This window comes from Sporobolomyces koalae, assembly GCF_050403365.1.
Source record: "Sporobolomyces koalae JCM15063 DNA, S_koalae_JCM15063T_v1_ctg11, whole genome shotgun sequence".
Lineage (NCBI taxonomy): Eukaryota > Fungi > Basidiomycota > Microbotryomycetes > Sporidiobolales > Sporidiobolaceae > Sporobolomyces > Sporobolomyces koalae.
The window spans coordinates 225,155-248,339 of NW_027481760.1; the positions used below are offsets into that span (position 1 = coordinate 225,155).

The following is a 23,185-nucleotide window of genomic DNA, read 5'->3' on the forward strand; positions in this document are numbered from 1 at the left end:
GCACAACTCTTGGCCACACTAGCAACATGTCAAAGCTTTCACCAGACGCACGCAGGCAAGTCTCGAGTTGCAACCTCCATCCACGAGTGTGCTCGAGTTCTGATGTTTCATCATTCTGAACCTCGATCGTGCCCCTCGCTCTGCATTCTTATCTCGTCGTTGCCCGTACGCAGGATCCGGACCATCATAATCTCGACTCCGTTCTTGGTCGCGAGTTCGATCCTGTTGTACAAACGGTTGTTTCTAGGGGAGGAACAGAAACATCTCCCTCGACCCAATAACAGCTCGTATCCGTCTTCGAGTACGACCACGAGTGCAGGACCGACCTTGTCGAAAGACAAGCTCATGAGCCAGCCAATCTCGAACGAGTGGAACGGAGTGCCAGACGACGTCAGGAGACGGATACAGGCTGCTGAAGATCAAGGCAACTCAAACGGCACGCGACTCTGAGACAGCTCTCAGAAAGACTCGACTACAACCTCAGGGAGTGTAGGTGTCCCCTCGAATTTAGGCGCGATGAGGGGCAAGGAAACATAGCCGTAAGCAATTCACTTCTCGATTTTCTAGAGAATCCTCGGCCTGGCCTGATGGTTCTTCTGCCTTGGCTAAACGCAGCGTTTCTCTTCAAGACGCGTTGTCCGTGAAAGCCAACGTATAGATGTAGACTACTTATGTACAGCAAGAAAGCTAGCAACACTACATTGTTTCCTTAGATGCTGCTTTGTTCGTCTCCCTTCTTGTCGACGCCCGTCTTCATGCCCTTCTCGACTTCCTCCTCGTTCTGGTATTTTCCTCCGGAAAATCCCCCATCTTTCGCGTTCGGGTTGCCCTCGTGGTTCTGCAGTATGCGGGCACACACACAAGTATGCGAATCTCAGCGTCTTTTTTGTTCCGAGGTTCTACTCGTCGACGATACTGCCTGCCTTCACGGAGATTGTTTTGAACAGAAGAGGAAATTGAGACTTACGCCGGTCACTTTTTGAGCGATCCCTTGAGCTCCTTCGGCAACGCTTTTCGCAAAGTTCTTAACCCCTTCGCCACGTGCAGAGACGGGGTTCGATCCACCAACATCCTTCTTCTGTTCGTTTGGTCCGAATTTACATTGGAGGCGAGAGAGAACCGTTTGAATCATAATGGTAAGGACAGGTTGGCGATGAAATGGATCGACACGTCTCAGTACTAGTTCTACTTATCCAGGTGCGGATTACTTCGAGCTGGAATAATGGGCTTACCTCTCCCATGCCTTGACCAGACGATTCTTGCTGAAGCGAGTGTGTCACCGATATGAATCGAGCATTCACGATCGGACGGGCGACGCAGGTGCGTTGGGTAGCGAAGAGTAGTCGAGTCGATCTGAGCATGGCGTAGCTTCCAGGTGATAGTGATCCCGTAGAAGGGAGGAAATGGAGGAGAAGAATGTACAGTATACGATGTGGGGGAGCCGATCTGAGTTATGCGCTCATTCGCGATCGTGGATCGACATCATCGTCTCATGGGGACAACCGGATCACGGATGCTCGCAGGCCTGAACGTATCTGATATTAGGATCGTACAAGCGCTACTACCCCCTTTCGGGGTGAGAACGATCATACGCAACCTGCCAATGCTCGGACCTAGGAAGGTCCCTTTGCTCGCGATGATCCTCGATTCTGGCCCCGTCGCAGCTCTTCAGACAAGTGTGAGGCGGATCTCTGAGGAGGGGGATATACTCTCAAGTAGACCAGGAAGACAAAGCCGCACCCTCGGAAGATGCTCCTACCAAAGGTTGCCAAATCACCTCCCGAGTGTTACGAGGCTTTGGAGCAGGACGAGAAACTTCTAGTGTATTATAGAATATAAGTCTAGGTATGCGAGAGCTATCTACGATGGTCTGTTAAATCTTGCGAGCTTGAGTCGTCTTGGCGTCGGCATTCGCTTCAACCTCTGCTTCAGCGAGCGTGTTGTTGTCCGAACTAGGTCCCTCCTCTCCGACAATGCCCTTGCGAGCGTTGTACTCGGCGCTGAGGCGGTCGAGTTCGGATTGAACCTCGCTGTGCTCGAGCTTGGGCATCGTCATCGAAACGTTGACGTAGGAGCGCTTCTCGGCGTAACCCTTGGCAAAGATGAGGTCGATCTCTTCCACTGTGAATGGGAGGAGACATGAAGATCAGTCGATGGGTCACGGCGAGGATGAAGAAGAAGGGGCACGCACAAGTCCGGCCAGCGGTCTCGGGATAGAAGAAGTAGATGACAGGGAGGAAGCAAAGGCTGTTTTCGAGATGGAGTAAGCGTAAGTAAAGATTGAGCATCTAGAATGGTGGACAAACTTACTTGACAGCGCCGAAGAATGCGAAAGTGCCGATGGCAGTCTTGGCCAGGAAAGGAGGCGTGAACATGACGACAGTCTGAATAGGGCATAACAAGCATATTCAGCATCGTCGTCAATGACAGAATTGTGTGGAACGCACGAAGTTGAAGATCCAGTTCGAGATGGTCGAGACGGCGTTGGCCTGGGTACGGGTCCTCAAGGGGTTGACCTCGGCGGGAACCAACCTGTTCAAGTTCAAGCTGTTAGTAATAAGAAATCAGGCGGATGTTCACCGACTTTTAACCCACCAGGGCAACTCGAGCCAAGTGAAACCGAAGAACGTGAGGAAGAGGAAAATTCTGTGAAAAAAACCCGGATCAGTAACGAGTTCAACCTGGACATTGAGATTCGCTTACCCGAAGACCGAACCCTTGACAACATTCGGGTGGGCGTCGTGATCGGGAATGAGACACGCCATGATGATGAACATCGAGATCGCTTGTCCGTAAGTACCAATGAAGAAAAGCTTGCGACGTCCAGCACGGTCAACGAGAGGGAACGAGACACAGGCAGCAAGGGCGTAGACAGTTGCAAGAACGGCTCCGAGGATGAGGGAGAGCTTGCGACCGAGTCCAAGGTACTCTTCGAAGATGGGCGTACTGTTTAGGAGATCTTGTTCAGCATCTGGGATGAAGACGGTGGCGATGCCGTGACTGACCTGAAGTAAATGACGGCGTTGCAACCTCCGACTTGTTGGAAGAATTGCGTCGAGCAGCCGATGAGCATGCGGCGAAGATGTTGGGTCGGTCCGTTGGTGATCAGATCGAGCTTCGATGCACGGGTGACACCATCAAGCGAGTCGATCATGAGGCGAACTTGGAGAATGACGGTTTCCGAGTTGAAGGGCGCAGGTTCGAGAGCGGCGGCAACACGTTGAGCTTCGCGGAAGTGCCCTAGACGCAAGAACTTGTGTTCAGCTTGGCTCGAGTACAGACAATGCTAAAACGGGATGACTCACTCTTCGAAGCCAACCAGCGCTGTAGGAAACAAAGGTTTACCGTTATCAGCGCAAGGTTCGCGACCGTGCCAAAGAGGATCAAACGCACAGGAGATTCGGGCAGGAACCAAACGAGAGCAACAACGAGCACGGCGAAGAGAACCTGGATAGCGATCGGTCCACGCCACGATCCGGAACCGGGCAAGTACGAGAAACCCAAGTCGACCCAGTACGCCACCATCGTACCGGACGAGATCATGGCGGCTTCGATGAAGACGGCGAAACCGCGAGACTTTGCCTTGGCACACTCTGCGTGCCAGGTAGGAATCGTCGAGGTAAGGAATCCAGTGCCGAGACCGGTGACAATTCGACTGAAAAAGAGGCGGAGACCAATCAGATATGATACGATACATAAACAGGAATTCGAAGGAAGACGAACCCAATGATGAATTGTCCTCCGGCCCAGTGACCGTCGAAGCAAGTGACCTGAATCAAAACACCGAGAGAGAGGATGACCGCGCCCGAAAACATCATCTTGCGACGTCCAATCTTGTCACCGAACATCAAAGCGCAGATTGCTCCCATCAAGCAGCCAACTGCAATATAATTGACAGTCAGCACAGTGAACCTAAAAGATGCAGCCATGGTGAGAACGAGGGGGCTTTGGCAGGTTCAACTTGTGTGGACCTGCCAATTCCCTCTCGTCCTCAATCGTCCAATGCTGCGTACCTTCGTAGATGGCGACATAGAGCGCTTGGAGGATGGATGCTTGGTATTTGCCTTGCTCTGTAGGTGGAAGATGTCAGCGGAATACTTGAGATGACAAAGTAGCTTGACGAACCAGCAGGGTCGCAGGCAGGGAAAGTCTCGAAGAACTGAGGGGCACTGATGATACCCGACATGACACCTGTTTCAAACGCGATGTGAAATCAGCTACAATCCGATCAGGAAACCGTACGATAGTATTGACCTTGGTCGTATCTGGGAAACCGCACAAGGGGTCAGTGCGAGCGCTATACGCCTTTTCTCCCGAAAGACTCACCCGAAAAGCGCAAAGCCAGCCGATGCAGCTACAGTGATCCACCACGTGAGAGCGTCACCGCAAGTGCCCATGTAGGTGGGAATGCCATCCTTGTTGACACTGTGCACAGACGATACGTAAGCTGCGTGTTCTTCGAGTGGCCGCGGTATGCCCGACTGCCTACTTACGCAGCGTGTTTGGGCAGCTCTCCACTTCCATCGAACACGACTTGCTGTGCTGCAGGCGTCTGTTGTTCGGGAGCGCTAGCCTCTTTCTCCGACATTTCCTTGTTCCGATTAAAGATGCCCATCGTTAAGTCTCTAGTCAGTCGTTCCTCCTGGTAACGACGATGTCGAGGGTGAATAGACGACGACGGCGGGAAAACGGGTGAACAAGAGGGAGAGAAGGAGGGACCAGCACTTTTTCTGCCCGCATCCGGGGAAGGGCATCGGTGGATCCGGTTCGGAGCTAATAAGTTGATCCATATTCTTTTGCGCGGCGTCATTGTAAGGAAACGCTCATCTGGGGACCCCGTGCCCAGCAGATCTCTCCAAAGCTCGCTTGCCTCGGGAAGGTTTACAGTTTCCTCGCCACGTCAACCGCGCTTCACCTAGGTCGAGCCTGCAATACGCTCGCCTGTCAAATACGTTGGCGTGGCGTCTGGAAGGTCTCGAGTAGCTCGGGCTGTCGGAAACAGCGCGCAGGTCACCTTCTTCTCCTCACGCTGTCTCCAGGTTTTTCCCCGTCGTACCCGCCTTCTCTCCAAAAAAGTTCGACCGATGACATCACTGGAGAGAAAGTTCATTTTTCTTTTTCAGGGGATCCTCGACCTCGAAGCTCGGGGATTAGCCAATGAGGAGCCGCAGCGAGGAGCCACGCTGCTATTTTTGGTCCGCGTTGGTTGGAGAGACGAGGCGCGAGTCTGCGATCTTTTCCGCGATCTGCGATATTTTGGCGGTTCCGCGTCGACCCGCGCTATCCTCATGTCGATCGAGCCTCGAATTCTCGAGGAGAATGTGTGATCGTCGTCGCAGACACGAGCAGCTTTGAACAGACACAGCGCAAATGATCGAGTGGCAATCTCTGCTGGGCCTTCTCGCTACTAGCTCAGTGGCAAGCGCTGACTTAAAAGAGCTCGCGACAGCTACTGTATTGCTCTACGAGAGAATTGAAGTGGGAATAGATCACAAACTATTATCAAGCATTGCGTACATTTCGAAGCAGTCACAATGGGTTGCCGTTCGAGTCGCACTGAGGCGGCAGCTTGTTCAGTGTGGATCGCGAAGAACGACCCGGATTGATAGTCACTGCGTCGATCGTGTCAATGCCGAGTTCGTACCTGTTCCAGCAAGGACAGATCGATTTGACAGGTAAGCGCCAGCGAATTATCGCATCGGAATGGAAATTTCGACTCGCCTGCCCTCCTTGGGTCCGAGAACGCTGATGCCGACCGTTCTGACTCGGGTTCGTAGCATTTCCATTTGTTGTTCGCTGAGGTCTCCCGAGTTGGTGAGCGTAAAGTCGGAAAACGGAATCAAGACGTCGGTCCATTCATGGGGGGCTGTATCGGAAGCAGGTTCTGGCAGCCAAAGCCGATGCTGGAACAGGTCAGAGCGCACTGTAGATCACGTCTCAAACGTCAATCACTGGAGCGTTCGCCTCGCGAGTAGGATTTGGTGGCCAAGACGAACCGGGTCCGTCCGTTTGAATGTTGACAAAGTATCGCATTCCGTCGCCCGAGCTCTTGACCCTCAGTCTCAAGAAATCGTGCAGTGAAGTATCCCATGTCCTCGTTCCAAACAATGTCGTGCGTTGCTGGAGGTAATGATGCAGCAGATCAACATCGGCGGAAGACAGGGGTGACGACGGTGCACGAGATCGCTCACCTTGCTCCGGAATCCAGCGTATCCGCCACGTTCGATGACTCCGTCCTTCCTCCTGCCAGCGTTCAATTCGCTACTGAGCGCGCCGTAGAATCTGCCTTTGCCTTCGGGTCCGAGATCGAGCGTGACACTGCTTCTGCCACCTGTCGATCGCGATTGGAGGGATTGAGTACGCAGGATCTGGATCTAGAGGCGTCAAGAGATAGGTTCAGGACTAACCCAAATCTGCATCGCAGCCGAGTGCGAACTGGTTGATCTCTTCGGCAGAGTTGAGCGACAAGAGGGGCAACACATCTCCGTGACCTCGGCTCGGGTTTGCACGCAGCACTGTGTGACCGCATGAAACAGATGAGTCTATCGTTGAAGAGGCGAGCAGGCGAGAGGTGGGGAGACTGACCTTCGGCAGAACGATCTCGAAGATGCTCCAGCGAGCGGTTGATGTAGGATCTCCAGGCAGAAGTCATGTTGTACGATATAACGTGTAGAGTTTTGCGTAGATCGAGGTAATGGTGTAGAGGCGAGAAGTGCTCGGTGAACATCTCGCGCAAGTGCTCAAACTGCGGAATCGCACATCGGATAAATGTCATATCTGGTCATACAGTTTCATCCAGTCACATTCATGTCACAGGCTACGATTCTGTCAACAGCTACCAGCGGGGAGCGATGTTTAACGGAGGGTCGCGCAATCGGCTCGCGCACTTCCCTCGCTCCTATCGAATGGACACCTCAACCCCCTTGCTCCCCATTCTTCAGAACTGAGGTTACGGAGACAAGTCACACACTGCGATTCAACAGCGGATGCTCCTCTTTCCCGGGATACGCCTGCCGAGTCGAGTCTGAAGCTGGTGGGGCGCGCGCTCCGAGCTGCTGGAGCTTGCGGCTATGGTAGTAGCGCACACAGATGAAGACGCCGAGCGCGGGCACAAGAACGATGATGAGGCCGACGAGGATGAGGAGCTCCGGCAATCGGATTGCGAAGAACCAGTTCGAGCTTCTAGCATTCACGATGGTGGCGAAAACAGTCAGCGCCGGTTCTCTGGAGCTGGCAGAAAGTTCTAGACTCACAGCCGTCTACCGTTGCCGACTTCAACTATGCGCACGGTCAGTACGGCAATCCTTCCGTCGCTCGAGATGCCGTGGTTGAAAACTGTTGCCGAGGGCTTGCCGAGGTACACTTCACCCTGAACGGCTTTGACCTCGGTCGGTCGAGTACAGCGTGTTCGAAACGGGACATCTTGTACCGTTTGCACGGGACGCTAGCGAGACGATCTCGTCGCGTCCGAGGTCATGACTGCAAGAAACCGTCGATGAGACAGGCACGAGTATTGCTCAGGATTGCCCACAGACCCGTTGAGTATGATCATGTGACTCTTTGCGAGGTACTGAGTCTTGGGTGCTGCGCGGAACCACGCGCCCGAGTTGGCCTGTCCATTCTAGTCGGAATTAGTCTAAGCGTTGGTAATTTCAAGGTAAGCCAGACTGACGTTGGTTCCGTTCTGCTGAAACACGCGGAAGTGGTTCCCGCCCTGTAGCGTCTGTGAGCAAGTACCGAGTACCGGGTCGTCATACTTGTACCGGAAGATTGTCGTCTGATTTACTAGGAGGACGGTCGAGGGAGGGTCAGCTTCAAGAGGTCGGACAGCACGCAGTGTCGCAGAGGGACGCTCACAGGGTCCGTTGCCATCACCCAGATTCGCTGCCTGCTGGGACCTTTCCTCGTACCATTGGAAACATTGAGGGCTGAAACGGAGCGAGGAGCAGTAATCGAGCAATCCATCGTATGTCGGGACCGCGGGATCAGACAGTGACGAGATGACTACGTTGAGCGGCTCACCGGTGACCCGGTCGTTGTTCCAGGTCTGTCGAGCGCGAAAAAGAATCAGTGGTCGTGCAAGGGCTGCCACAGATTATCCAAACGTACGTTGGACCAGGCACCCCCATTCGACCTTGGATTGAAGAAGCCCAAGCTTTGTTCCTCGGTGACTATGGTTGACGATGTCCATCTGGGCTCATCAGAGATTGCGCCGAGTGTGCACCGAGCCGAAATCAGCACGAGGAGACTGCACAATCGCGCCGGGCGATAGACAGCGTGTCTCGACCTATTCTGCCGCATCGAGTCGAGCCGGCTGACCTCTACAGCGAAAAGACATGCCGAAGACAGGAAAACAGGTGCGAGCAGATGCACGCGCAATGGGCAGCAGGCTCGAAGGGGCGAACGGGAATCGCTGCATCGCGGAGACGAGCGCGCCCCAAATCAGCTCGAACGCTATTGTAAGGAAGAAATCACGCTAGTGTGAGACACGAATGAAATATTGGGCGATGCCGGGTCAGACTCGAGGAGGAAAAGGGAAACGAACGCTCGGAGCGGTCATCATCTGGACTAGCTCGATTCGATAGCTTGTAGGTCGGGATGCAAGGCTTCAACAAGGTGAGCTCACAGGCGTCCACTCTGAGTATCGCTTTGCTGACCGCCAAGGCTTGATCTCTCGCGTTCCTCTGCACCGCCTCGGCTTCATCGCATACTGTGCACTCACACTTCATGCAATCCGGACGACGCACTCGCAGTACTATCCTCCAGACTACGATCCGAGTCAGGGGTCGCTCAACAAACGAGCCGGCAAGCATGCGTTGGGCGATCGGCAGGTCGAATCTCTCTTCCTCCGAGCTAGTGACAGACGTACTGACCTCTGCTTCAATCTGCAGAGCGCGCAAGCTCGACCAGGGCATCCTGATTGTTCGGTTCGAATTGCCCTACAATATCTGGTGGTACGCACCCCTGTCACGTGCCAGTTTCAACAACTTGCTATGGCCCTGACTCCCTCGTTCGAAGCGGTCACTGCAATGCACACATCGGACAAGGCGTGCGCTACAATGCCGAGAAGAAGAAAGTGGGCATGTACTACTCGAGTACAATCTGGAGCTTCCGCTGCAAATGTCACCTGTGCTCGGGATGGTTCGAGATCAGGACGGACCCCCAAGTACGCACGAGCATTCTGCTGTTCCGCTGCCACTCTACCGTGTACATGTCCTGATTCCTTGCATCGATTGTATCCAGAACACGAGATATGTCGTGCATGAAGGAGCTCGGCAGAAGTATGAAGAGTGGGATCCTGAAGAGAACGGCCAAATGGTGATCGGTTTGTCCCGTTTCCCCTGTCTTGTCTTACCAATTGAGCACGAATTGACCCTTTCTGTGCACGACCAGACAATTCTGCCTCAACGTCAACAGCACCTCCAGATCCTTTCGCTTCGGTCGAGAAGAACTTGACGCAGAAGACGAAAGCGTTGTCGGAATCGGAGAGGCTCTCGGCCATGTACGAGCACAACTCGTCCCACTGGGACGATCCGTACCTGTCGAGTTCACTCTTGCGCAATTCGTTCCGCAAGAAGAAGAAGACGATCCTCGCGAGCGAAGCGAAAGCGGAACAAGTGCGCGACAAGTTTGGGTTGGGAGATCGAGTCGCAATCGAGAGTCTTCGAACTCCCGCGAGACAGGAAGATCGGGAACTGGAAGATTCTGAATGGAGAGCAGTGCAGAAGGAGAAGCAAGATCGGGAGGTCGAGCGCAAGCGCAAGCGGGAGCGAGAAGAAGATCAAGTGGTTGGATGGGATCTCTCGTCATCCAAATCGCGCGAACGAGCACGAGCACGAGTACGAGAACGAGACCGAGCCCGTTCGTCCGCAACGACGACAACTTCGACTCCTTCTTCACGAAAGATGGCTCCATTGCCGTCCCGGTCGCTCAAGTCTCGCACCATTGCGTCCTCCGCCTCGTCAGCTGCCTCTCCAGCTGCCAAAGCTCTTCACGACAAGCTCGCACTCGCCACGGCACTCAAAAACGATCCATTCTCGAATGCTGGCGGATCGGGCCCGTCAGCTCGCACAGCATCTTCCTCGAGCCTGGCAGGGGTGCAGCTCGTCAGGAAAAAGTCCGTCTCCAAGTAGTTCGTCTCACTTTTTCATGTGGCAGATCAGTGTTGTTGTGTTCTCAAACTTGCTATGTCAACCTTCTTCGCGCGAAAATCTTTCCGATCACGCCAGGACCAACGAGAGAGCCCACATATTGCAAAAAATAACTAAGAATGTCCTTGTAGCGAGAAAGGTGATAACGTATGGACGATGCGCGAGATAGGTACAAAGACGGGGCTAATGAGGATGAGGGTGAGGATGAGCATGAAGATGAAGATGGCCCGTATTTGCCGGGTAAAAGGGAGACTTATGCCAAGATGGTCCATCCAATGACGGCGAGTCCGGTAGCCAAGAGGGTGAGCAAGTTTGTCGATTGCGAGGGGCCACCGTTGGTACCGGTAGAGGACTTCTTCGACGAAGAGTCCGACGACGAGGACGACGAGCCCGAACTAGATCCAGAGGTCGAAGTCGTGTTTGACGAACTGGTCGAGTGGGACACTGACGGGTCCTGGTACACACGGACGTAAGGGATCTCGAAGAAGGCGTTGTCATAGTTTGAAGCGCTACAGAGGAGAGGCAGCATAGTCAGTGAGTGTCAGGAACACGGTCAGGAGCGGGAGAGAGCACTACTCACTTTAGCACGTATTGCGTATAGCAAATGGGCTCGGTGGTCAAAGCGCAGCCAGTCGCGGCCAAGGTTGCGTTAGATCCGGCCCAGTCACTGTATACGGCAGAAGCACAATGTCGCATCGCGAGACCAAGAAATGTCAGCTTCTTTTGCGACGCCTCGCATCGAGTAAGAGACGGGCGCGCACCCGCAAAGAGTGATATCGATGACGAGTTTCTGAGCGGCAAAGTGCTGCTCGATGTCGCACGAACTGTTGGGGACGAAGTACGTCGGGGTACCCCACGACGTAGGATCGATCGAAGAAGAGTTGGACGAAATGTCGGCAGGGATGGCCGAATGCTGACACGAGGAATGGGCGACTGGGTCAGCTTAGGTGTGAGGCGGCGTTATAGCACGGCAAAAAAGCACACCTGGAAGTGCCAGATCTTGATCCCGGTGCTGGCGTATTCGGTAGCCCACAGTCCTCCTCCGGCGGCGGCGAGAGCTTGACCGGCGGAAGTCGGGCTCGGGTCGAGCGCTTCACATCCGGCGTTGAAGTTGACATCAACGTCGCAGCTGGACGACATGAGCGTCGCATCATACTGAACTGAAGAGGACGAGTTCACGGCCGAGCAGCCTGCGGTCGTGTGCAGGGCCATCTGGAGCGGACAAGGCATAAGTCCGCGTCGCAATGGTTCAAGCCGGAGGTAGATCTACCTGGTTGTACTCCATCAGATTGACCGTTTCGAACGTATCGATCTCGCCACCTTGAGGCCAGTTCTCTGCTTGACTCCACAATGCTCCCCAAACAGAGCATCCGCTCGGGACCGCGAGTGCGTTGTAGATCCACACTGAACCGAGCCCGTACGAGTCGACGGTCGAGATCCGTACCGAGTCTCGCTTGTTCGGGTAGAGGACTTCCTCCTGACTGACTTTGATCACGGCGTTCTGCGAAGGTCGCGACGAGGTCAGTGCGATGAGATGAATGTCTGTAACTGGGGGCCGGAAAATGCGCTTACACCAGCTTCGTTGATGTATGCTAGCGAGCTGCTCGCACTCTGGTTGACAAAGTTGACATCGCCCTGGTTGAGAAACGAATCCGAATGATCAGTGGCCATGGACACGACAGATAGGCTCGCGGGCTATTCGACTCACGTTGGTGAGGTTGTCGTAGTGACCTGCAAAAGGTTGTCTCCGAAAGATCAGCAAAGGAGGGCTGCGAAAGAGAGCGGAGAGGGTCTGACCATAGAACGACCATCCATCAAAGAACGTCTTGCCACTGTAGTCCCGCACGATATCGTATGCGGCGTGAGCCTGTAGCGGTGCCGTTGCAAGCAATGCTCCCGCGAGCGCAGCAGTAGACAGCATGGTTCGAGGTGGTGGTTGGAAACGTGAAACGTTGCGCGGTTGTTCAATGAGTCGGGTCAAACAGCGATGCGATCTTGGAAGCTCGGATCTGGCGGCTTCTATTCAGATCGACTGATTTGCTTTGTACGCTGCGTGTCAGGGGATGCACGGGTCGAAGTGAGGTTGCCGAGATAGGGCCGAGAAAACAAAACACGAGAGAAAAGGGGCGCCGAGCACGCGCTTGCCCGACGGTCGACCGACGCGTCAAATTTCCGCTGCGACTCAATTCTGATTTCGCAACGACTGCGAGTTTTCGGCAGGGCTCCCCTGTCCGCCGAGCTCGCGACAACAATAGTACAGTGCACCGACGCGCGGACAGACGGAAGCATTCGCGAAAAATGGCAAAGAAATGCAGCCATCCAATGAACGAACTCGAATGAGACAAAAGGATAGCAAACAACATCGTCGAACCGGAATTCTACAGATAGTTTACAGACATTACGGGCGATTGCCCAATTCAGTAAGAATCGCGCACGGGCGTTCGAGGATAGATCGGTGCGAAAGGCGGCAAGCTTGATCATCGACGACGAATTCCCATCAGTTTCGCTGCGACAACTTCGCCCGCGACAATCTGTCCAAATTCCAAAGCGACAGACGGATGAGTCAGCCCTGCAAGACGGCCTTGAATCTGAGATAAGAGAGGGACAGTCGAGTGCACGCACCCCGATGCCAATCGATGCCGCCACGACATAACCTCCCAGCGCTCTCCAACCTAGAGCGCCCGAGTCGTCTGGCCACCACGGTCTCCCGTCGTTCGAAAACGCGTCGTCTTCGTCGCCGGTTGCCGTCGAGCGAGACTGGGTCGGGCACAGTGGAGAGTGATAGCTGCGGCTATGCAGAGGCGAGCCACGTCCGGGTGAGAGCGAGGCCAAGAGTCGAGTCTGATGTTCGAGCCTGTCGAGCGACATGCGTAAGAATCCGGTTCAGCTTGGTCTGTGCGCGCACAATCGCCCTTGCAACAAAAGACTGACCCGATCAGCCTGCCTTCAAGCTGGTCGACATCGTTCTCCTTTTGATCAGAGCGTGCTTTCCGAGGCGAGTGCAGCCCGTTCGATTCGAGCGCGAGCGCGACTTGCGTTTCGACCTCTTCCATACGGTGCTGCAATGCGGCGAACTGTGACTCTTTGGAGTGGAACAGGCAACCCTGTTCAGCTTCTGGTGCGATAAGGATAGCTAATCTTGACTCACTTTTGATCAATACGACACTACCTTTCCTGGTGCCGCGCTCATTGTCGTCGAATCCTTTGACGAGCATCTCAATCATTTCGTCCTGGTCAAGGGGTTCCACTCGCGTCGTCTTCCTCGTCGGAGGCAACGCCAGCCCGAACAGATCGGCGAGTCCGGCCCGCTTCTCGGTCGAAGCGGGAGACAAGGCAAAGTTGCGACTAGAACCTCCTCCCGAGGCGTTCGAGGCAGTCCTGACGGGCTTGAGCGTCCGCTCTTGCGCTTCTTCGACTTCGTGACTGTTCAAGCCAGACTGGTCCGTTGATTGGGAATCCGTTCGTTGTCGGTACCCTGGCGAGTCAGGGTATAGTCTCCAGTCAAAGCCGTGCGCAAGCGACACTCGCAGATCAGCGACGTTGTCTCTGTTGTTTGGAGTATGTGGTGCAAATTGACTAGGGTCAGGCGACTTTACTTTGGGCAAAGGAGCAAAGACATCGGAGTGGTCCGCGGTGCTGTCGATCGAGGCTAGCGAAGCGCCAACGCTTGGACGGTCGTCGCGACCAGCGAATGACTCTACACTCGCAGCGCCGATGTCCGTGTCGGTTGAAGCCATCCGCGCTCGATTCGATCGTTCCGCGTCCACCTCGCGCATCCAAGCAAATGAACGCTGTTGACCGGTGCTCTCGTCCGAAGGTACGGAAGGCTTGACGGGAGATTGTGTCGGAAGCTTGACAGGAGAAACGTTTGGCGAACCATGGACTGAACGCTCGGACGTCTCCATCACGGTCTCGAAGGTCCGGGCGAGACCTTTCACTCGGTTGTTGCCGCGGTTGAGCCTGCGCCAGGATCGTTTCCATTCCTCCTTCGACGACTCGTCTTCCGAATTCGAGCCCTCTACTTCGAGTGATGGCCGACGACGATGCGACACTTGACTCGGCATTCTGGCCGAGTGCGAGAGTGCGCTCGCCGACTTCGACCTCGTAGCAAACTGCGATTCCTGCTGTTCAGTTCGTCTACCGCCTTCATAGCCCCAGAAGATTCTGCCTCCAAGTGACTCGCGCCGCAGCTGGTCTCCTTGCTCCAGCAATGCGGCTCGCCACCTGACGTTGACTCCGAGCTCTTCAAGGTCTGCCGCTTTGAGCCGGAGGAACGTCCGACCCGACAGACGCGAATTGCGGATGAAAGCGGTGATGTCTGCGGCGAGTGCTGGATGCAACGACAGCGTCTCGGAAAGGTAGAGGGCCAAATGCGAAGGTAGCCACATTTTCGGATTTGACTGTTCCCAGTGCGAATAAGGACTGCCTGCTCAAGTAGCGAGAAGATAAGGTGGATTGAGCAACGTACCGGCAATTGTGCGAGTTCCTGGGCGTCGGCCGCACGTCCTGAATTCTTCTCCTTAGAATCCCCAAAGACGTCCAAGCGGGGAAAACTCGGCAGGCTCTCGCTGCGGTGTTTGAGCAGCGGTCGATTGACAGGCTCTCGGCGAGACGACGCTTCATTCAGGTCCTCGTCATCCTCGCTCGAGAGACTCGAGACACTCAGGCGTCTCGCCAGACCGCCCGAGATGGTCGGAGCGATTTCGGATTGCGAGTTTGAGCGAGCGAGGCCGATTGGCTGCGACCGGACCGTGTACTGCGGTGGAGGGACCGGTGGGTGAGAGACAGACGAGGAAGAACCTTTTACGCGTGCAGATCCGTCAGAAGTCGCATGCTTCGCAGGCGATCCTGATCGGGCGGTAGGGTGAGCTTGGAACGGGACAGAGTGGTACGGTTTCGTGGGTGAAGCTGGACTCGGAGCCATCATCGGTTGTGAAGGAGGAGGAGGACGGGCTGGTCGAGCAGTGATGTCCCTAGAGAGGTAAGGAATGAAGGTGAGCTCGAGAATACTCGCGAGGCATGCATGCACAGCGAGCGTACCGACGGTCCAGCGCATCCGGATCTGGTTTGCCGATGCCCAGTAGTCGTTTTGTCGCTGCTCTCGATTCGGAAATCTCCTGTGACAAGACGAGTACGGCGAGTCAGTAAGCTGCAAGGGGGACTTGCATCGAGCCATCGTTTGCGATGCCCAAGGTTTCGCGCCAATGAACTTCGGGGCAGCCCAACCGCGCACATGCACTCTCCAGCTCGAGTATGTCGGGATCCTTTGGCTTCTTCGAGCAGGTCTGACCGCCCGATTCAGTAAACATTGTTCGGAACGTACCTCGTCAGCGTCTGGCGCAACCTCAGGCTCGCCTGTACGCGTCGCACGATGATCTGGAGTCGTAGTCTGCATCGTGTTGCTGTCTTGCGTGAACCTGGGGTTTCGGATCGGGTTCGACCTGAAATCGGCAACGCGCACGCGCGTGTGGGGAGCCGCTCGACCGCGATACAGACCGTTTCGGGAGTCGAACTTAAGTTTGCCAAGGGTGGATGTAAGGCGCTGAAGTGGACGAGCTGTGAGCGAAGGGAAAAGGATCGGAGGCAATACTGTATGCGGGCGAAGGAAGGTACCGGCTGAATAACATTCCTCCCGATTCGACTGCCCTTTCGAGCCAGAACCTCTCTGAATACTCTCGAGAAACAGCAGGACCGGAGATAAGCGATGACCAAAACTGCAGAGAGTAGGAACGAACGAATAGAATGCGAGTTGTACAGTAACGAAGATGCCGAGGGAAACGCAGACGCTATTAGCCCGCCACGAAAGGAAACGAATGGAAAGGAAATGGGCGGGGGGATCTATGATAGAACGGAAGAGACAGTCTTTTCATGCTCGGCCTCCGAACGACTCCTCAAGCCTCGAACGGTGCACCATCTGCTTTTCGTTATCTTCGACACCGTGCAATGCTCGCTCCTTGGTGATCTGGCGCTGGATGCGTTGCTTGTCGGGCGTCTCGTTCTGGAAGTAGCGCACGACATCCTCCGTCACGTAAGCGTGGTCGGCCTCTTCGAGCGATCCCGACGGGTCTTCGCGCGCGATCAAGTACGATTCGTACAGGACTCGGAGCTCTTCGATCCGGTCGAGCTTGTCCTGCACGGGGTCGTAGTGGCGATTCCGCTTGAGCACCGTGCGCTCGTACCACGAAAGGTGACGCGGGTGGATCGCAATGCCGTGGTAGCGTTCCGGGTGACCCGCTCGCACACATCGCCAGTAACGCTCCTGTTCGCGAAGATCGAGACCCGTTGTGTCGGGAAGGAAGAGGCCAGTGAGGAGCATTCCGAGGAGACCGAACCAAGTGACGACCCAGAACTTCGTTTCTGCAGCAGCCCCAAGAGGTTAGCACGATGGTTGCACCCTTCGAGAGTAAAGAACTCACGGTTGTCAATGTAGTTGTACATGACGGCCGGCAGGAGGGCGCCGAGCTTTCCGCACGCGGCCGAGAAACCGTGAGCGGTGGATCGGATGGACGCAGGGTACGCTTCGGCAGCGACCAGGAAGGTGACACAGTTGGGTCCAAACTGGTTCCAGAACGACGAGAATTCTGTATCGGAAGGATACGACGCAGATCAGCTTGGCGCAGACCTGCAGTGGGGTGGCAACAGGACGTACGGTACATAAATTGGAACGCAGCAATTGGGGCACCATTCTTCTGGAGCTTCTTAAAGAAGATGGCGCCGAACAGGAAGATGAGGAAATCGAAAGTGAATCCAATTTGTTGCATGCGGCGACGCCCGTAGAACTTGTGGTCGATCAGGAACATTGCGAGGTAGTAGCCACAGAGCGAGACGGCCGTGTTGAGCAGGTTGTACTCCCAGGTGACAACCAGCGACGCGCCGGGGTGGATGATACCGATGAAGACGCTCGAGAAAATCTTGTTGCCGTCTATTGTGTAGGATACGGTCAATGTTTTGAACGATACCGGGCCGAGATAGATATAAACGTACAGAAGAAAACGTCGTTGGCAAACCACGAACCCGCAGTGGCGAGAAGCCGATGCCAGTAGTGGTTGCCGAGGAGTCGGAGGGATTGCGTGTCGTAACCCGAAACATTCGACTTGCCTTTGGCAGCGCGCAATTCCTTGTCTGCGTCCTTGACGTGCCAAATACGGTAGTACAGAAGCCAGATGTGAATCAGGACAGCGAAGCCGAATTGAACTCGGTAAGTCGCTTGAGCGGTTCGGGGCGAGAACGGAGGTTGAGTGTTGCCAGAGTGGAAGATCATGAGACAGATGAGCAGGATAGCTTGGTTGAAACTACAAGCAGGAAGATAAGTGGCCGGTCGACAGAAAGTCGAAAGAATCCAGACACTCACACTTGTCCCCATCCCTGCATGAGGAAAGCACCGACAACGTTTCGGCCGCGGTGAAGGCGGTCATCGCGGGTCGCAGCCGGACCAGATTGACCCGTCTCGAGAGCTTTCGTCGAAGTCATGGGGTACCTGGAGCTCGCCGAAACAAAATCAGCATTTCCCGAGATGCGGCCAAGTTGAAGGAGTCGCGACTCACTCTCCACCAACACCGACACCATAGATGAACAAGCACCAAGCGTAACCGATGACCCAGCCCTGAAGGCTGTTGCCCCAGATCGCGGTAAGAAGGATGGAACCGACAAGCATGATGGCCGCATCTTGACACAGGCCAAACTTGCGTCCGATCCAGTCACCCTCGTAACCGACAGCCATCTGACCGAAGATGATACCTGTTGAGCACTTACGCGTCAGCTTCCAGCAATCAAAGGCAGGCAAGATGCGAGACGCGACTGACCGAGAATTTCGAGGTACGATTGCGCTGCGATCCAGTTCTCAGTGCAGACAGCGTGCGTCTTGAAGCATTGAGGCCAAGCAGACTTGAACAGTGCAGAGAGGTTTCCAATCGAGAAGAGGACGTAGCCTGCGGGAGTGGGCCATTAGCTTTCGCTCGGGGACACTGATGAGCAAGAGACGTACCTTCAACAAACAAGCCCATACCGTTCGACACGTACTTGCGGAAGTACTGCCGTAGCGGGTCGAAGGGGTCCTTCTTGAACATTTCCCAGACCACCTTTAACTCGCGCTTGGCCTCGCCGTTCGATTGTGCGTTGACCCATTTGATGCGCTCGGCGCGAGGCAGGTCGGCCCAGTACGTCTCGCCGACGAAAGAATCGTCCGGGAAGAGCGCCTCCTTGATCAAATCTGCATGCGCGGTCGAGGCAGGGCTCGCGGTCGAAGAAGCGTCGAGCGAGTGAACGTGCTTCTCCGAGAAGGTGTTTTGCGCGGGCGCAGCGGTGATGGCGTCTCGTTGATCCATCGTTGCCGGAGGCGAGGAGCTCGCTAGATCGGAGACGGGGGGCGAGGAGGCGCGGGACGAGGAAAAACTTCGGCAGCAGGAATCCGGGGAACTAGATCCTTCTTTGTCGAAGATGGTGCGACGCTCGGTTGGCTCGAGAGGCGACGCAGCAAAGGAAGGACTTGAAGGAGGACAACCGACAAGAGCTGGGAGAAGCGAGCGCAGGCTGGATGAAGGAAAAAAAGAGTCGAGAGCCTGGATGCGGGCCAGCATGCGGAGGGTTTGCCGCCGCAGTCGATCAGACCGCGTCCAGCCCTAGCACGTTCCACAAGATGCATCTTCTTTTGCCTCTCCCTGCTGTACATCGACATCCGGTAGCGCGGGCAAATACGTAATAGGATCTTCAGGTCGTCATCGGTATATCCTGCAAAGCAACTGGCGATCCGTGGGCTATTGAGACGGCGAATCGTCGAACGTGCGCAACTCCGGCGTGTTGTACATCGCGGTCGGTGTCACTGGGAGGTGTGACGACTCTTGCGGAGCCGCTGTGGGATACATTGTATCCCGAGTATGATGCCGAAGCGCACGTGGGATTGCTATTACCAGCTCAGTCGTGTACGCCTCCGAGAATGTCCAACATGCGAGTGGTCTGTCGAATTCTTTGGCGGAAAGAGGTAGAGAGAAAGGAGCCCAGTCTAGCCTGCGACAGCCTTGATGACCCAGAATCGAGTGAGCTGCAAGTCCGCTGAGTCGCTCATTTGAACGAGCCTTGGCTTTTCTGGAAATTGGCGAACGTGCGCACTCCTTCGCCTAATCGTCCGCAATCCAGGCCTTGCAATTGCAGTCAGACTGATCCCTGCTGCAGTATCTGACATACTCTGATTGTAGCACTGAGTCTCTGCAGCAATCTAATTGGTGCTTCTCTGAGCGAATGAGCCATATGCAAGTATGGAAAACCGGATTTTTCAATCTCTTTCCTTCAGCTGAGGGGGAGTATTCTCGAAGCGATGCGGTAGCTGCTACATAGACGTCTGACTAAGTAAAAGGCGAGAGCTCAGCGTGGAGAATTGCGCTTGGCGCCTATGGACAATGCTCGAGCGTGGCAAATTCGGTTATCGCCTCAGCGTCGAGAATCTCGATCCTTGGAGAGTCGTCCTCAGGGTTTCATTGACGCCCCATAAATCTACAATGGAACGTCTATGTAGGTGTTGGTCAGCGGTCGTGCTGTGCTCGGGAAGTACTCTCGAAAACAAAGTCGCCACAGGCCTTCTCAAGTTCGCATGTGGACGGAAGATCTCGAACACGATCTGAACAGCCCATTCTGGATTTCTGAATCAAATACTGTACACATGCCCATACAATCACAGAACGTTCAAGAGTTCAAGCTCTGCTTCGTTGCGAGTCGAGACTTTGACACGTCAAGACCCACACGGTTGAAAAAAGTGGCTGAATACATAGCTCGAAATCCTTTTCCAGTATACATAGGGCACAAAAGAATTGTGCACCTTACATCCAGCGATGCAAAAAGGTATTGATGTCTGTGAGATTCGAACTCACGCCCTTTCGGACTAGCGGGTTACTCTGACGAGTTCACCTTAAGCTAGCGCCTTAGACCGCTCGGCCAAAACACCTTGATGGTGATCATCTTTTTTTTGCGTATATATTTACTTTTTGATTTGCCACTTCAGGTTGGTCTCAGAGCATCCGATACTGAGGGCTGGCATTGGCCTAGAATCAATTGACTAGTACAGGATAGATTCGAGATCGCAAAGCTAAGAGCGATCGTCCGAAGGAGCCGGGAGAAATGCGCGCGCTGGCCACCAACGAGGCTCGAGCGCGGCAAAATCGACTCTCACGCGAGCGGAAGGCAGCCGTACCACAGCTGACAACATTTAATGCTGGGCTCAGGTCTATGTCCCAACGTTCTTTCGGCTATGTTCGTCTCGGGACTCGCTATGGCGAGTATACAAAGGAAACCCATCGCTTGACCAAGCGGCTCTCAGCGTGTTCAAAGAGTAACAGAGGTCTCGAGAAGAAGAGTACTGATGTTCCCTGTTGCAACAGACGAGGGAGGGCACTGACGAACTGACACTGATGGGGCCCTACAGACTGGCCAACTGCCAAACGAACAAATGGAGGACTCCCCCTTTTCCCCTTTCCGAGCTGATGACAACCATGACAGTGACGTGTAAACCTAGTTGTGCATCAGGATGATGGGCGCGTCAAACTTGGTACGCTTCTCGAGCTGCTGCCACGCCTCGTTGACTTGGTCCTGGTCAAACTTGTAGCGGTTCGTCGGGACCTTGATGTTGTTGCGTTGGAACAAGTCGAGCGCGCGTTCGATCGACTTGGAGTCGGCATAGACGGGCGCACGAATCGAGAGGTCTTTCGCGATGACGTTGCCGAGAGGAAGTTGGACTTTGTGGTCGCGGTCAGGGTTGAGAACAATCATTTGCGAGCGGTACCTCATTCCGTCGAGGAGCTGTTCAAGTCCGTGTTGAGGTTGGTCGACAGCTGTCCGAGGTACGAAGCAGAATCTCTAAGCATCGATCCGAGCAAGGTGCATGAGGAGGGAACAGTCGACTTGCCGACCACGAAGCGCGCTCCACCACGGTTCCTCAACTCTTTCGCAAGGTTGTGCTTTGAAACACAGAGGAAGTCTTGCTCCTGGAGGCCATAGTCCTTCGCGTGCCACTTGTCCGACGTCGCGATCAGCACGAGCTTCGAGTCCTTGGAAACGCGAGATTGACAGTTGCGGAGAATGTCGAGCGCGAGGCGAGCGCAACCCCTGACAATCGAAATCGCACCACAAATCAGCCTCTGGCGGTCAACACTGCGATCGTTGAGAGAGAAGACTGACCCTTGACCATAGACAACGCACACTCCGGCGCCATCAAAGCCCATGCGCCTGTTGATCTCTTGGTAACGCTGCTGGTCCTCGTGTTCCATCTCGCGCTCGAAGCGACTGAGAGAACCTGCACGAGAAATAGCCAGGCGCACGACCACGTCAGAGAGTCGGACTCGAGAGTGGCAACATAAACAGGAATTGGGCACATACCGTCAATGCGAGCACCGTCAAACGCCTCGACGACGGTCTCTTCCATCGACTTTTGCTTGTCCGAGAGCGGGCAGACAAATTGTTCGTCGGCGATGGCGTACTCGGCGAGACCCTTGTGCGAGAGGACGGCTGCATCGAGGAGACGGGGTCAGACCGAGCGTTGAAACCAACACCACTCGCATTGGAGAGAAACATCAAAGCGCACCCGCAACATGTTGGCCCTTCTTGAGGTTCCTGACGCCTTGACCGATCTCGACGATCTCGCCGACGATGTTGGATCCAGGGGTGGACGGGTAGTGCACGGAACCGATGAGGTTGTAGCGAGAGATGTTGTCGCTGTGGGAGAGAAGGGCACGTGATGGGTCAGCTTGCGCCCACCGCGCGAAGGGAGACGACGGAGACAAGTTCCAAGCTTACGTCGAGTTGAGCCCGGCGACATGGACTCGGATGACGACTTGGCCCTGCTGCGGCGACTTCCACTCGACGTTCTTCATTTCCATCTTCTGAGCTTCCTCTCGCGGCCATTGCATCGCCTTGAATTGCTGAGGGTGTTCGAAAGTGGCAGACATGATCGAGGTCGAGCTGAAGAGTGAAGTGAGGCGGTGAATGTTGGAGAGTGGGCTTCGAGTAAAGAAGGAGAGCGAGAGCGGGGGATCTGGCTTGTGAAGAGAAGAGAAAGAAGAGAGGAGAGAGAGAGGCAGGAAGGAACAGCTCGAGAGAGCCAACCGCGGTGGACGAACGGCCGAGATAATCCAAAAATGGTCTGACTGGTCATGTGGTCACAACGAGTCGACAGGAGTCACAGAACAGGAGACTAGATCTGTCGAACCGGCTCGGATCCGTTCGAGCTTTTGGCCAGTGCTGCTTATATCCGGCCCGGTTCTCGCGCTGCTGTCGGATCATTTCTCGCTTGAGTAGAAGCAGAACAATCGACTCGAAACGTGGTTGGACTCACGAGGAGGGTCGCCTTGGTTGTCGACAGGAGCTTGCGCACAGCTCGCCCGGCCTGCGCTTTCGTGGGGCAACGGCTTGCGTCCGCGAAAGCACACGCTCCATATGTCAACGGTCTCATCGAGAGCCCTCGTGAATGGCAGCTTGCCCACATGGTCGCTCTCCAACGGTCGAGAGACAGGAGACTGCCGGGTCTCCAGTGACTTGCTAGGGGTGGTGCGGGCCGTTCGAGGTGCCGACCGAACGCGGGTGTGAGACTAGCATACCAACCGAACGCGAGCATAAGACCAGCACGAAAGACCTCTGACCATGCCAGATCGGAGAACAACGATTGCTGAAGAAATCAAGACAAGGCCACAAGTCATGCCCGCCCCATATAACATGACAAGGAGCGTCGAGGTTCCGCGCGCCGTGGTCCCTGCTCCCTCTACAGATACGAGCTCGAAGACGCATACTGCCAGAGCTGAGTCAGGTGCTCGGTGCGCCAAGTCCAAGCGAATCGGCAAGTGGGACTGATCGAACAAGGGATGTGTTGCCTCGACTTCCTCCAGCAGAGCCTTGGACTCAGTCGCATCGCCTAGATCGTAGCGTGGTAGAACCTGAAAGCGAAGCTGAGCCGAGCCGAGTAGCAGTACCGCAACCATGTAGCCGCGTCGGGATCGCCTCGGTCAGTACCGAACTGGTTGCTTGCGAGTTCGTTTGGTGCGGATCGGGCATGGAGT

The 23,185-nt window shown here is 55.0% G+C and overlaps 10 protein-coding genes across 10 annotated transcripts; 2 read left to right on the plus strand and 8 right to left on the minus strand.

Annotated features, from left to right (window-relative positions):
- Window positions 1-102: 102 nt before the first annotated feature.
- JCM15063_001153 (uncharacterized protein) lies at window positions 103-450 on the plus strand (the record flags this gene model as incomplete). The annotated part of the gene is made up of 1 exon (XM_076677942.1): window positions 103-450. One exon carries the CDS (start codon window positions 103-105, stop codon window positions 448-450), a length of 348 nt encoding a protein of 115 aa, XP_076534898.1.
- A 259-nt stretch (window positions 451-709) lies between these two features.
- Window positions 710-1,132, minus strand: JCM15063_001154 (uncharacterized protein; the record flags this gene model as incomplete). The annotated part of the gene is made up of 2 exons (XM_076677943.1): window positions 710-838; window positions 968-1,132. 2 exons carry the CDS (start codon window positions 1,130-1,132, stop codon window positions 710-712), a joined length of 294 nt encoding a protein of 97 aa, XP_076534899.1.
- Window positions 1,133-1,873: 741 nt separating this feature from the next.
- On the minus strand, window positions 1,874-4,615 carry JCM15063_001155 (sugar porter family MFS transporter; the record flags this gene model as incomplete). The annotated part of the gene is made up of 15 exons (XM_076677944.1): window positions 1,874-2,121; window positions 2,192-2,247; window positions 2,311-2,384; window positions 2,448-2,532; window positions 2,596-2,646; window positions 2,704-2,946; window positions 3,006-3,240; window positions 3,306-3,324; window positions 3,394-3,655; window positions 3,724-3,880; window positions 4,014-4,070; window positions 4,126-4,191; window positions 4,243-4,265; window positions 4,327-4,425; window positions 4,494-4,615. The coding sequence occupies 15 exons, from the start codon at window positions 4,613-4,615 to the stop codon at window positions 1,874-1,876; spliced, it is 1,797 nt and encodes a 598-aa protein (XP_076534900.1).
- Window positions 4,616-5,529: 914 nt separating this feature from the next.
- Window positions 5,530-6,652, minus strand: JCM15063_001156 (CIA30 family protein; the record flags this gene model as incomplete). Its single annotated transcript, XM_076677945.1, has 6 exons — window positions 5,530-5,644; window positions 5,722-5,923; window positions 5,997-6,120; window positions 6,192-6,331; window positions 6,408-6,515; window positions 6,586-6,652. 6 exons carry the CDS (start codon window positions 6,650-6,652, stop codon window positions 5,530-5,532), a joined length of 756 nt encoding a protein of 251 aa, XP_076534901.1.
- A 310-nt stretch (window positions 6,653-6,962) lies between these two features.
- JCM15063_001157 (uncharacterized protein) lies at window positions 6,963-8,419 on the minus strand (the record flags this gene model as incomplete). Its single annotated transcript, XM_076677946.1, has 8 exons — window positions 6,963-7,182; window positions 7,254-7,377; window positions 7,430-7,479; window positions 7,536-7,621; window positions 7,673-7,785; window positions 7,858-8,047; window positions 8,110-8,171; window positions 8,374-8,419. 8 exons carry the CDS (start codon window positions 8,417-8,419, stop codon window positions 6,963-6,965), a joined length of 891 nt encoding a protein of 296 aa, XP_076534902.1.
- Window positions 8,420-8,598: 179 nt separating this feature from the next.
- Window positions 8,599-10,133, plus strand: JCM15063_001158 (Saf4/Yju2 family protein; the record flags this gene model as incomplete). Its single annotated transcript, XM_076677947.1, has 6 exons — window positions 8,599-8,616; window positions 8,754-8,827; window positions 8,892-8,954; window positions 9,019-9,166; window positions 9,244-9,325; window positions 9,394-10,133. The coding sequence occupies 6 exons, from the start codon at window positions 8,599-8,601 to the stop codon at window positions 10,131-10,133; spliced, it is 1,125 nt and encodes a 374-aa protein (XP_076534903.1).
- Window positions 10,134-10,404: 271 nt separating this feature from the next.
- JCM15063_001159 (uncharacterized protein) lies at window positions 10,405-12,072 on the minus strand (the record flags this gene model as incomplete). The annotated part of the gene is made up of 8 exons (XM_076677948.1): window positions 10,405-10,660; window positions 10,732-10,818; window positions 10,913-11,064; window positions 11,136-11,363; window positions 11,422-11,652; window positions 11,724-11,786; window positions 11,860-11,882; window positions 11,949-12,072. The coding sequence occupies 8 exons, from the start codon at window positions 12,070-12,072 to the stop codon at window positions 10,405-10,407; spliced, it is 1,164 nt and encodes a 387-aa protein (XP_076534904.1).
- A 556-nt stretch (window positions 12,073-12,628) lies between these two features.
- Window positions 12,629-15,546, minus strand: JCM15063_001160 (uncharacterized protein; the record flags this gene model as incomplete). The annotated part of the gene is made up of 7 exons (XM_076677949.1): window positions 12,629-12,682; window positions 12,774-13,005; window positions 13,083-13,233; window positions 13,300-14,551; window positions 14,620-15,124; window positions 15,192-15,268; window positions 15,475-15,546. 7 exons carry the CDS (start codon window positions 15,544-15,546, stop codon window positions 12,629-12,631), a joined length of 2,343 nt encoding a protein of 780 aa, XP_076534905.1.
- A 471-nt stretch (window positions 15,547-16,017) lies between these two features.
- JCM15063_001161 (uncharacterized protein) lies at window positions 16,018-18,475 on the minus strand (the record flags this gene model as incomplete). The annotated part of the gene is made up of 8 exons (XM_076677950.1): window positions 16,018-16,508; window positions 16,568-16,732; window positions 16,801-17,073; window positions 17,136-17,443; window positions 17,503-17,628; window positions 17,696-17,888; window positions 17,954-18,079; window positions 18,136-18,475. The coding sequence occupies 8 exons, from the start codon at window positions 18,473-18,475 to the stop codon at window positions 16,018-16,020; spliced, it is 2,022 nt and encodes a 673-aa protein (XP_076534906.1).
- Window positions 18,476-20,648: 2,173 nt separating this feature from the next.
- Window positions 20,649-22,081, minus strand: JCM15063_001162 (uncharacterized protein; the record flags this gene model as incomplete). Its single annotated transcript, XM_076677951.1, has 6 exons — window positions 20,649-20,968; window positions 21,043-21,242; window positions 21,315-21,429; window positions 21,513-21,641; window positions 21,718-21,848; window positions 21,930-22,081. The coding sequence occupies 6 exons, from the start codon at window positions 22,079-22,081 to the stop codon at window positions 20,649-20,651; spliced, it is 1,047 nt and encodes a 348-aa protein (XP_076534907.1).
- Between the last annotated feature and the right edge of the window lie 1,104 nt (window positions 22,082-23,185).